Here is a 12,096-nt window from a genome sequence, read left to right as displayed (position 1 = left end):
TGCAAATATTCAAGTGAAATCTGGATAATTTTTTTAAGCTTCATGTTTCTCATTTGGCTCACACTGCTGGTCTCAGGTAAGCAGATATTTATGTATAACAAATAAAAAGGCAATTTAATTTCTTGTTGTATGTTCAAGAAATACCTGCAGGTCAGGCTGGGCATTTAATCTATATCGTAATATCTAGCTAGATGTTGTGGTAGGTTGTGATTATTTTTACATTATGTAAAGGTCTTGTATACATTTTACATAAATATGTGTTAATATGATATATATGTACTAGTTCTTTCCAAAATGTGCTACATATTGCTGAATAACAACAATAAAAAACTCTTATATGTATTTTCTAATGATCAAAACGGAATATAATACAACACTTATTAGAGACATTCTGCACAATGAGTACTTTTGATACTGGAGTGCATTTAGCTGATAATACGTCTGTACTACACTAAGTACTTTTACTTAAGTAGAGGATCTGAATACTTTCCCCACAAATGCTAATTATAACCAAATTACTGATGATTATAAATCAAAATATCATTGTGAATATATTTTTAAAACGCATCAATAGGCAACCCTACATTTCATTGCAATATTGAGCTCAAGGTTTCTGATTAATATTATAATTCAGTGTATACATCAACCTGAAATGGGCCGTTCTGCAAAACAAGTACTTTGATGCTATTAACTTTGGCCTCGGTAAGAATGTGAATGGTGACTTATTCCTACACTCTGGTACTTGAACTTTAATAAGGTTCCTCTGCACATGTTTTGCCCAGTTTGTAAAGTATCGCTGTGTTTGTTTTCCCCAGCTCCTCTGGCTGAGGGTGCACCAGAGAAGCCGAAGAGGTCTGCTCTGAACCAGCTGACCCGGACTCTCCTCAGGAAATACGACTGTGGAGTCCGACCCGTGCACAACTGGACCAGCATCACCACCGTCTACATCGACCTGTTGCTGCAGTCCGTGCTGGAAGTGGTGAGGGAAACGTAACACAATCAAACTGGTCCTAAAGTATGAATATAAAAGTATTGTTAAATAAATCTGTTATTATTTGGAAGCAAAGGCAGACACCAGTGGCTGTCTTGTGTGTCTGCGTTGATTCAAAATAAATGTAGTGTCACTTTTATCCAAAGCACAATAAAGTCAAAGCAGAATCAGGTGCATAGATAAACATAGTTAAATGAATTAAGTTTAAGAAAAGGAGTCAAATATAAAACAATTACAAAATAAAGTCTTTTAAAATAAAAAAACTCATTTAATTATTATTATATACAAATCATTAGCCAAGTTACAACTGCACCTTTGAACACTCAAATAAAACACACAATAAGCAAGAACACATAGACCACATTACATAAACAGCTTTATTTCCAGAGTAAATACAAGTTAAATACAGCACATCATAAAAAAACAATACTTCTTTGGCTGCATGCTACAAAAAGAAGGAAGTCTTCTGGCTTCCTTTTCAACAAATCCTTTGGGATCAAATACATTTCTTTCAATTAAAGATTTTGCCGGAGAAATTAATTGCTTCTTGGCGCTGTTATTAGTTTTAGAGAAATGCAAATGATGCCCTATTGTTGTTGTTTTTGCTCCTATTATCCCTGTTCCACTGTAATATCTGCACCCTGGGGATTTAAACACATTTATCTTATCTAATCCTATCTCAAGGGACATTAATGTAACGGCGCCAACTTGAACTTTCTCTTCCTTTCACAGGATGGAAAGACGCAGAGTATAACTACCAGTATTTGGTACAGACAGGTACGTGATTCTTTTTGTTTCATGTGGTACAAACACTTTTTCCTCCATAAAATAGAAATAAAACAGATCAATTGTGTTGATTTAAAGATTGGAAAACACTTAATCAATTACATCCAGTTTATTGTTTGGACTTAATGATGTTTTTAAATGTTTGCTTTCAAATCAAATCCATAAATGATATCATTTTTCAGATCTGGACGGATGAGTTCCTGGTTTGGGACCCGGAGGAGTTTGATGGCATCAATGAAATCTCTCTGTCCTCTGACACCATCTGGATACCTGACGTCATCATTAGTGAATTGTAAGAAACTAGAATTAGTTTAATTTGATAGCGTCGTTCAGTCTTCAAAAACATCTCTCCCCTCTCCTTCCTGTGTCTGCAGTGTGGACGGGGGGAAGTCCCTCCCGATCCCCTACGTGTACGTGAACTCGTCGGGCTCGGTGAAGAACTACCGGCCCATGCAGGTGGTTCTGGCCTGCAACCTGGAGATGTACGCCTTCCCATTCGACAAGCAGAACTGCAGCCTGACCTTCCGCAGCTGGCTGCACTCAGGTCAGTCTCTGAGATCCAAAAATAAACATCAAGAGGAGAGTTGTCATACCTATGGAGATTATGATTTTGGTGCAACTGCTTAGTAAAGCTTAGGGGAGCTTTACAGAACTTAATTTACTGATCAGAACTGAAGGTTCCTTCAAGAGCATTCAACAAGCTACATAGTAGAATGAAGTGGTCAGTTTTCCACTAAGGGACCACCAGTGGCATCTCAAAGTTTAAGCCACGTCCAACTTTTCCTCCCTCTCTCTCTCCCTCCCTGTGTCAGTGAAGGAAATCGACCTGGCTCTGTGGAGGAGCGCCGAGGCCATCGCTAACGACAAGAGGGAGTTCATGAACGACGGAGAATGGGAACTGTTGTCCATCCCCTCCAGCTACTGGCTCATCCACCAGGACGACACCGACTACGCCCACATCCAGTTCAACGTACGTGTTGTCTCTATATGTCATGTTGGGCGTGATGACGTTTAGTCAACTCATTCAGAGACTACTTAGCAACAGCCTTTTTTCAATCCACCAGTGGGGTATTAACTGACCAGAAATTATTCTGCCTTTGTAAACCCCAGATCTTATTTCAGGCCAGCAACCAAAAACACTCTGGCTTCCAGACGAGGGAACAGGAAGAGCTCAAATGCTAACTCGTTCCTGGGTTTTAGGACTCATTCCCGCAGCTCTCAGTGTTACAGCCCTGTAACTAGAGAGCCCGTGATTGCTTATCGACGGCGAGCTTTAAACTGTTGCCCTCTGTGGGTTAGCAGTAAAGTGTAAAGCAATTGGCCTTCATGGATCAGGCTAGTGAGCTAACGCCAGATGATGAGGTGGGGGTGTGGGGGCTGTTTCTGGCAACTAAAGAGACAGATAGAGAGGGAGGCTGATAGACAGGGGGGGGCATAATGAGACTGTCTCAGTGGCTGATCAATGGACTGCTTGTTAGTGCAGGTGGAGAGCAGGGAGCTGTTTATGCAGCTCAAAGAGCGAAAGGCTCTCTGCTAATGGGAGAAGTATTCAGAGCGTCTACTTCAGGGAAAGTAGCAATACAGAGATACTAGATAAATAATCCATTACAAATAAAATACTGATATTTCTAATCTCACTTATTTTCCCTTAGTTTTTCTTTTAATAATTTGTTAATTATTTTTTCTTATATTATTATTTCTACGATTATTTAAAATACCTCTTTTTTATTTCCTATTTATTAATTATTTCTTATGCCTCCCTACAATTTTTCTTAAATATCTTTTCCTAAATTAGATCAATTAGATTTTTTTTAAAAACACATTAATTTCTTCAATTATTTAAAATATTTATTTCCTTTAATTAATCATTCCACTTTTTTCCCTTAATTATTTAATTCTTTATTTGTTCTTAATCATTTTTTCTAAATTAAAAAGAGTTTTCTTTATTCTTTCCGTCTTTTTTTCTCCTTTTTGTAATAATGTATTTTTTCTTCCATATTTTCGAATTTCTCTCTGCTTCAGGTTCTGATACGGCGGCGCCCCCTGCTGTACGTGGTGGGCCTCCTGATCCCGAGCATCTTCCTGATGCTGGTGGACGTGGTGAGCTTCTCGCTGCCTCTGAACAGCGGGACGCGCATCGTGTTTAAGATCAGCATCTTGCTGGGGTACACCGTGTTCAGGGTCAACCTGACCGACGAGCTGCCCGTCACCGCGCTCAGGACGCCTCTCATAGGTCTTTATCTCTTTAAAGTAAACAATAACAGATTCAGTTTTACTATTCATAGGTTTGTGTAAGATGAACATCTGAGTTGTATCTCTATAAACTACTTAGAACATTTCTCCAAAAGTCCAAATAAAAATGTGGTCTTTCAGAGCATTCAGATTCCTTTTCTTAGACCAAATGATTTTGTATTTGCTTCAGTTTTGTAGTCATTGTCAATATGTGGTTTCCCAATTTGAGTTCAGTAAAGTAAATCCAATCTAAATTCTGGATATTAATCCTGCATCACTCTGGTTATCGTCTCTGGTCTGTTTTCTCTGCAGGAGTGTTCTTCGCGGTCTCCATGGCCATGCTGATGCTGAGCCTCACAAAGTCCATCCTGGTGGTGAAGCTGCTGCACCACAGTGAGGCGGAGGTCAGGCAGATGTCCGTGTCCGCCTGCCTGCTGGACAAGTACGGCTCAGTGGGGCACGGGTTCACGGAGAGCGCTTTGACCTCCACTCGGACCCTCAACAACATCAACCTGTCCGCAGGTGAGCTAGACTAACAGTGTGTCCTAGCTTTACACTTCACTAAATTAAAAAAAGGGTTTGCAAAAAACAGTACACTTGACTCAGCAATGAAAGAAAAGAACCGAAGAACAGATTCAAAGACTGACATCCAGACTACACTGTAAATAATTGTCCCAACCTGAGTAATCGGTATTGAGAGAAACTGTATGAACTGATCACCTTATAACCAAGATTTCTTGATCCTCTCGTAGAGTACGATATGGATCCCTCTCTGGAGGAGGACCTGCTCTCCCTGAATGAGATCCAGGACGCTCCCTCTGGTCTGGAGTGGCTCCTGCAGGAGTTGGTGTCTCTTCGCCTGGCGTTATCTCAGGAGGACAGCGAGACCTCGGCTCAGGCTGACTGGCTGGCCCTGTGTTCGAGGCTCGACTGCTTCCTGTTCCGCTTCTACCTTGTAGTCCTGATCTCGTACGCCGGGACGCTGCTGATGCTCTGGGCCAGCTGGAGCTTCGCCTGACTGCACCATCAGAGATTTAAGATTAAGATATTTTACTCTGAAATAATTTCATTGTTACCATTACTCTCACTTTTTTCATACAGACGTGTTTACCATATCTTACCTATTTTAGACCAATATTTGAACTGATTAAATAAAGGTTTTGAAGCAATTACTAGTTATTTAATTCGTTTGAGGGTGTTTTGTTTAAGCTTAAAAGGTTTCTTTATAATACCTACATTAACTCTTTCCAATTCTAGATGAGTAATTAAGATATCTGAGGCTAGAATAGGATCATCTTTATACAGTATTTTGTTGCATTGTTGTTAACCAATCCATAACACGCCTTTATTTTAGGTTATGCCATGTTTGTATTGAATGTAACTGAAGCGAGAAATTAACAATTTGGGAAATAATTTAACCGTTTGCCTTTGTTTTTGGTTAAATGGCTTAAAAGTTTAAAATCTGATCAGCTTCATTTCCCCATCTAACTCTAAAGTATACAAATAAAGAAATAAAGAAATAGTAGTATTACTTAAATTTGCCTGAAACTAGAATGATCCTTTTAATATTCTGTTCGTCTAACATCCAGATATTGCACTGTGAAGCAACATTATAGTTTGAGAGAGACATGTCTGTTCTGTATTCCCGACAGTGAATATTTACTCAAAGATAGGGAGTAATAAAGCAGATAATCCTCAGTGTGATGTTATGATATTGTATTCATACTTTAATCTCCAATCCAGTTGCCACAAAACAGATCAATAAAAGCCTTCAGAGCTCCGCTGCTGTGCCTCCATTCCCTGGTGGTTTCCTGATATCCTGACTAGAATATCAAATGTGCGTCACGGAGAACTTGCCGCTGGAAAGATCTATATTAACGCGATTTGCACATATCTGAGAACCTCTTCTTCCAGTGGATCTGGTTTCATGATGTTATGCAACCAGAGCTGACGATAAAGTGCTTTGCTACGGTCTGAATGAAGTATCTAATCTCTTTGAGTTTCCACTTTGTTGAGAATATGAATGTCATCTCAAAAAGACTGCATGTGCTTTGAAAGAAAAGCCTTTAAGCTGAATGTTTTGTGAATATAATTCATGACAAAAGTGAAAATAAAGTCTCATAAAGTCAAATCAACCAGGAACTTCACTATTATTATTTCTAAATTACACCAAAACATGAGAAACCAGAGCATGTTTATTCACATCCTTTTTAGCATAGTGGGAAGCAGATTAAGAGCTCAAAAAGTAGGCCACTAAATATATCTGTGTGAATATTTAAACCACATTTGTCATCTGAGTGTTATAGCTCTTTGGGACTGAATTAAACACCAAATTATGGGATATTGACAGTTGTTTACATTGGCATACATTCAGTCAGGTAGAACAAGCTTTTAGAGATACAAGCGCACATGAATTCCCTTGTACTGGTATCTTTTGAGCTTATCAGGTGTTGCCCTCTTTGCTGGATTGGTGACTTCAACATAAGTCCATCCTACTTTAATTTCAAGTGGAGAGCTGTGCAGATTTTAAAATAAGAAATAAAAATGTTAAACAATATTTGGCTTACTGTGACTTGGTTATTGAAGGGGTCCATAATGCTGTTTCGATCAAATATTGATTAATTGTGCAGCCCTACATTAAGCTGAGAAACTTAGCTTCCAGTAAGTGAGTTAACACAGTTATTTACCGGTCTCTTAATTATTCCTGTGGTCTGATGTTGGCGCACTACTTAATTAAACGATTACTCAGACATGACATAGTACCCGGTTTACGAGCTTTAATTCTGCACTCCATTTTTCTCGCAGAGCTTTATTGAACGGAGGGAGTGGCGTCATACTGCGATGAGCGGAGTGACACTAACAAGGTTTTCTTGGAGGGTGTAGTGATGGATTTGGTGGAGGGATACAGAGGATATGTGTGTGTGAGGCGTCCCGAGGCCTTTCATCAGAGCGACAGGAAGACTTCCACAGAAGGAAACAGGTGAACCGGCACCATGAGACCCTCACCAGCGTGGACCGCACTCTTTTTACTCTATATTCAAGGAGCGTCCAGAGCCTGCACAGGTACAGAAGCTTCTCATTTAACTACATTTAGAGGCTTTAAATATTTGACTGTAGTATATTGGTTATTAGCAAGAAAATTCAGAATGGCGGTACAGAGGAAGTACCACAATAAAATGACTGCTGCTGACTGCAAAAAAAAAAAAGTGCTGTAATAATACTATTTATTATCATTATGATTTGGCTGCTACTTAATTCACCTTTTTCTCTTCAAACATACTTAGGTATATTTTGATTTTATTATTACACAAAATGCAATAAATAAATACCATTTACATTTACAATATCTTCATTTAATTCAATACATTACTTATAAGTCATATTGCTTCTAAATATACTTCATTTAAACTGTATTTGAGTTTAATTTGATCTGAATTATTGGATGGATTAGACTGATTTTTTTCTGCAAATAAAAAGAATAGGGTTATTTTCAATGGATTTCAACACGATTTACATTGAAATCAGCAGGTTTTATTATTAAAAAGAAGATATTTATTCCAGTGGAGATTAGCTTTATGTTGCATGCATCTATTCTGCAGATGTGATATAAACACTGCATATGAAAGATTACTTTTTACATTTTCAGTGAAAAAGCCGGGCAGCAGCACAGGGAGGTTTGCTAACGCCACCTTGGTGCGTCTCTCTGAGTTTCTGAGTGCCGGCTATAAGAAGGGCGTGAGACCGGTGAAGGACTGGAGGACGTCCACCATCGTGGCCATAGACCTCATGGTGTACTCCATCCTCAATGTGGTGAGTTATTACGACCAAATAAACTGTTCGAATAAATATTAAAATCTGTCTCTAATTTAAGATTTCGATTCCATTACAGGACGAGAAGAACCAGGTTTTGACCACGTATGTGTGGTACAGACAGGTAAGACAAAAACACATTTCTAAAAATGACAAATCATAACATGGACTGTAATTTAGCCTCTTTCTTTCTTCCACATTTTAGTCCTGGACGGATGAATTCCTGGTGTGGAACCCGGAGGACTTTGATGAAGTGAAACAGGTTTCTTTACCTACGGCTAATGTGTGGGTGCCGGACATCCTCATCAATGAGTTGTAAGAGAAGTGTCCCTCTTTCCCTCGCTTGTTATTCTCAGAGAGTCTGTCTTTGGGCCTAAATGGAATGACATCAATATTTTGCCTCTAACCCACAGTGTGGATGTGGGGAAGTCTCCGGACATCCCGTATGTCTATGTGACCCATGATGGACTGGTGCGTAACTACAAGCCCATCCAGGTGGTGACGGCCTGCACGCTCAACATCTACAACTTCCCTTTTGATGTGCAGAAATGCAGCCTGACCTTCCAGAGCTGGCTGCACACCAGTAAGACCTTATTCACTCAACTAAGACATATTTTGGGGGGATTTACCTTTTTTTTTTGGTTTAAAGACATCACTAATTCAAGGTTGTAGGACATTTCCAGCATGATTCATTTGTTGTAAAGGGTTTGGATGTGTGTGGAACAATAAAATCTCTAAATAAAGAGAAGCGTTTGAAAGGCGAATTAATATTTTGGCTGCATAAACGCAAAATACAGTTAACTCTGTTTAAACTCAAAAAAGGAACACAGCTCATTTAGGCGGGTTAGTTCGCGACAAAATAAATACAGATCAAATCTTTGTATACCATTGTATATTTAGAATTTTGATATAAAAGGTGTTGATCTGAAGTAAATATTTAGCCTAAATACTCTCAAATGACCAGTTAGTGACACAGAAACTGAAAATTGACTCTCAGTGCGGCAACTTTTTAACTAAATGTATAAAATGACTCTTTTCCCATCAGGATTTCAATGTGAACACAGCACCAGACTCAGGTAGACAGCAGGAAAGCAGAGAGGTTACCATAGGGTGTTAATAATATTCACCTAAAATCAGAACCCAACATCAGACTCTCTCCTCAAATCTGCTCATTAAGACTTGAGTGAAGCAACTGCTCTGTTTGGTGTGTCCATGAACCCCCCCCCCTGCTGTGACACCACTATGATAGCAGAGTGGAGGGTGAAGGGGAACTTGTTGACACGGCCGCTTCATGCTGCTCCCCACATTATGTTTCGATCTGCAGTTGATGACATCAACATCACCCTGATGCGAAGCCCCGAGGAGCTCAGGGAGGACAAGAGTGTGTTCATGAACCAGGGCGAGTGGGAGCTGCTGCACATACTGTCCAACTACAAGATCTTCAGCGTGGACAACGACGACTACTACGCTGAGATGAAGTTCCACGTGAGTATTCAAAATAAAGATTTATAGATTTATGTGTATGGAGATACTTGTCAGGAAAGGGATGACAGCCAATTTCCTAATGATATTGGAAAATCACCAAGGCATCAATAAAGTTGTATCTTAACCTAATGAATAATGTAGAATTAATCAGAATCTGAGTCTTCAGAGCATCTTAAAATGATCAAATGCATTTCATTTTGTATAAAATTGGCAATACTAAATCGTAAAAGTACTCTGTTTTAAGTAAAAGTCAAAATCTCACGACATAAAAGTACCAAACGTACTCATTATGCATAATCACATATCAGTTCATATGAAATGACTGGGTTATGATACTTGATGCATTAATGTGTTCATCACATCAAGTAAACAGAAACACTGATATCTATTGATGTTATTAATATTTTGTAAGCCAAAAATAGCAATATATAAAGTATCTAAAGCTGTTAATGTAGTGGATTAAAAAGAACAATTGGGAAGAGTAGAAGTACGTAGCACAACATGGAAAATACCCAAAGTAAAGTACCTAATAAATGTACTAAGTAGCACAACACAAGCTAAGTAAAGTTAGACTTACACTTGTGTACCGAAGTTAGCGGGAGGCTGGAATCTTCGTCCCCAGGCATCGAAATGCATTTTCGGCTCACCAACGGCTCGATCCAACCGGACTCTTCATATGCTAATCGATGCTAAAAACAGCTAATTAGCATAACCGTTAGCATCGTCACTCCAGCAAGTTTAGCGGTGGATTACAGTTGGTTACATAATTCAGGGTTTCGGAAAAAACACATGAACTCTAACGTTCGGGCTGTTTGATACAGATTATGTGGATGTAAGTGCGTGTTGCTTAGTTAATCTCCTTCTCCTATTTATCCTCTGTTTGCTCCATTATCCATTTGTTTACCTTCGCCCGTTTGCGCTGTACATGTTTCATTTCCTTACCTTCAGCCAATCACAACAGGTGTCTCTGACCGCCACTTATTTTTGACCAATTAAAAACGAGATTTTAACTAAAGGTGTATTCTGTGTTTTTGAACCTCAAATATTCCCCTCTGATATGATTGACTCTATATTTTTTGTGTTCATATTTTACATTTAAATTCTCATGTTTGAAAAAGTATCCGGGACCAAACAATTGTGTATTTTTGGGGAAACATTGCTTTTGTTGTGAGAGTGGGATATTATATGGAGAATGTTGATTGTGTTTAGTATGTAGCAGGAGTTACTGTACAGTAGTGATTTTAACTGTTTTTGTGCATGGATTAAATCAATAAAATACAACATGAAAATGAATTAAAGTCTTAAGAAATGTTGAGCCGTGTGTCCAGTATTTATGCTAAGCTAAGGTAACCACATCCTGCCTTTTTTTCCCAGCAGAGATTTGGAATTAACTCTAAACCTTCCTTCCACAGGTGGTGATCCGGCGGCGTCCGTTGTTCTACACGGTGAACCTGCTGCTGCCCAGTATCTTCCTGATGGTGATGGACATTGTGGGGTTCTACCTGCCTCCAGACAGCGGGGAGAGGGTTTCCTTTAAGATCACTCTGCTGCTGGGATACTCTGTGTTCCTCATCATCGTGTCTGATACTCTGCCTGCCACCGCCATAGGAACCCCGCTCATAGGTGAATGATGGGATGCATGAACACTGTATTCAGAACAGGTTTTCAGATTATCAGCAGATGGCACTCATAAACCTCATAACTCATAACTCCCCTCCCCTCACCTGTCCTGCAGGTGTGTACTTCGTGGTGTGCATGGCCCTGCTGGTGATCAGCCTGACAGAAACCGTGCTGATTGTGCGCCTGGTCCACAAGCAGGACCTGCAGCCCCCCGTCCCCCACTGGGTGAAGTACCTGGTCCTGGAGAGGGCCCCTGTCCTCTTCTGCATTCACCAGAAGCATCGCCTCTGCTCCACTCTGTCCTCACAGCCCCCAGACCTGGAGCTCTACAAGGAGAGCACCTACGGCACCGGTAAGGAAAAGTACTCAAATTAGAAATAGTTCATTTTAAAAATACCTTAATGCATCAAAATAATTAGGTATGGAGATAGTAAAACCATGTATGTACAAATATAATATATATAAATACACATTTCATTAAAAAAACATTACAAAAAAACAGAAGTTTAAAATAAAACAATAACAAAAAATAAGAAGAATAAGAATAATTTGAATAATTTAACATTTTAAATAATTGTAAATAAAAAAAAACACGATAAAACTAAAAGTTGACTTTAATTTAAAGTTAAACATAACCTCTTCCTGTCCTCTGTCCTGCAGCACAGTGCACGCTGCACCACACCTGTGAGCTGGGCCGCAGACGCAGCCACCACGACAGGGAGGGGGTTCTGCTCGGCCTCGGCCTGCCCCCCTCCAGAGACCCCACCCCACCCGTCATGGACAACATCCTGCAGGAGGTGACGGCCATACGCCACTTCCTGGAGAAGAGGGACCGGTGCCGGGAGGTGGCTAAGGAGTGGCTGCAGGTGGGCTACGTGCTGGACGTGCTGCTCTTCAGGGTCTACCTGGTGGCCGTGGTGGCCTACAGCATCACACTGGGCACGTTGTGGTCCGTGTGGCAGGTCGCCTGAGGCTCACACACACACACGAACACACACAAACACACACACTGCTGTGGACACACTGAGAGGAGAGAGTTGAATTAAAAAGGCCAGAGTTTTCGGCTCCATGGCCTGTAAAGCTCTGTGGACACAGAGAGGCAACCTCGTGGTTATGGGACAGGAAAAGGCTCCTGTAGTTGGGACTATAGAGGTTAATTAACCAACTTTTTT

At 40.1% G+C, this 12,096-nt stretch overlaps 2 protein-coding genes across 2 annotated transcripts; both read left to right on the top strand.

The window, feature by feature from the left end:
• Positions 1–42: 42 nt before the first annotated feature.
• htr3b (5-hydroxytryptamine (serotonin) receptor 3B) lies at positions 43–5,027 on the top strand. The gene is made up of 9 exons (XM_063895289.1): positions 43–76; positions 816–979; positions 1,724–1,768; positions 1,960–2,069; positions 2,152–2,321; positions 2,590–2,747; positions 3,800–4,010; positions 4,322–4,531; positions 4,762–5,027. The coding sequence occupies exons 1-9, from the start codon at positions 43–45 to the stop codon at positions 5,025–5,027; spliced, it is 1,368 nt and encodes a 455-aa protein (XP_063751359.1).
• Positions 5,028–6,915: 1,888 nt separating this feature from the next.
• htr3a (5-hydroxytryptamine (serotonin) receptor 3A) lies at positions 6,916–11,895 on the top strand. The gene is made up of 9 exons (XM_063894246.1): positions 6,916–7,072; positions 7,656–7,819; positions 7,899–7,943; positions 8,025–8,134; positions 8,233–8,402; positions 9,144–9,304; positions 10,717–10,927; positions 11,040–11,276; positions 11,585–11,895. Exons 1-9 carry the CDS (start codon positions 7,003–7,005, stop codon positions 11,893–11,895), a joined length of 1,479 nt encoding a protein of 492 aa, XP_063750316.1. The 5' UTR covers positions 6,916–7,002.
• The last annotated feature ends 201 nt before the right edge of the window (positions 11,896–12,096 follow it).

The sequence above is a fragment of the Eleginops maclovinus genome, chromosome 11 (assembly GCF_036324505.1).
Source record: "Eleginops maclovinus isolate JMC-PN-2008 ecotype Puerto Natales chromosome 11, JC_Emac_rtc_rv5, whole genome shotgun sequence".
Taxonomy (NCBI): domain Eukaryota; kingdom Metazoa; phylum Chordata; class Actinopteri; order Perciformes; family Eleginopidae; genus Eleginops; species Eleginops maclovinus.
This window is presented reverse-complemented; position numbering and strand designations above follow the sequence as displayed.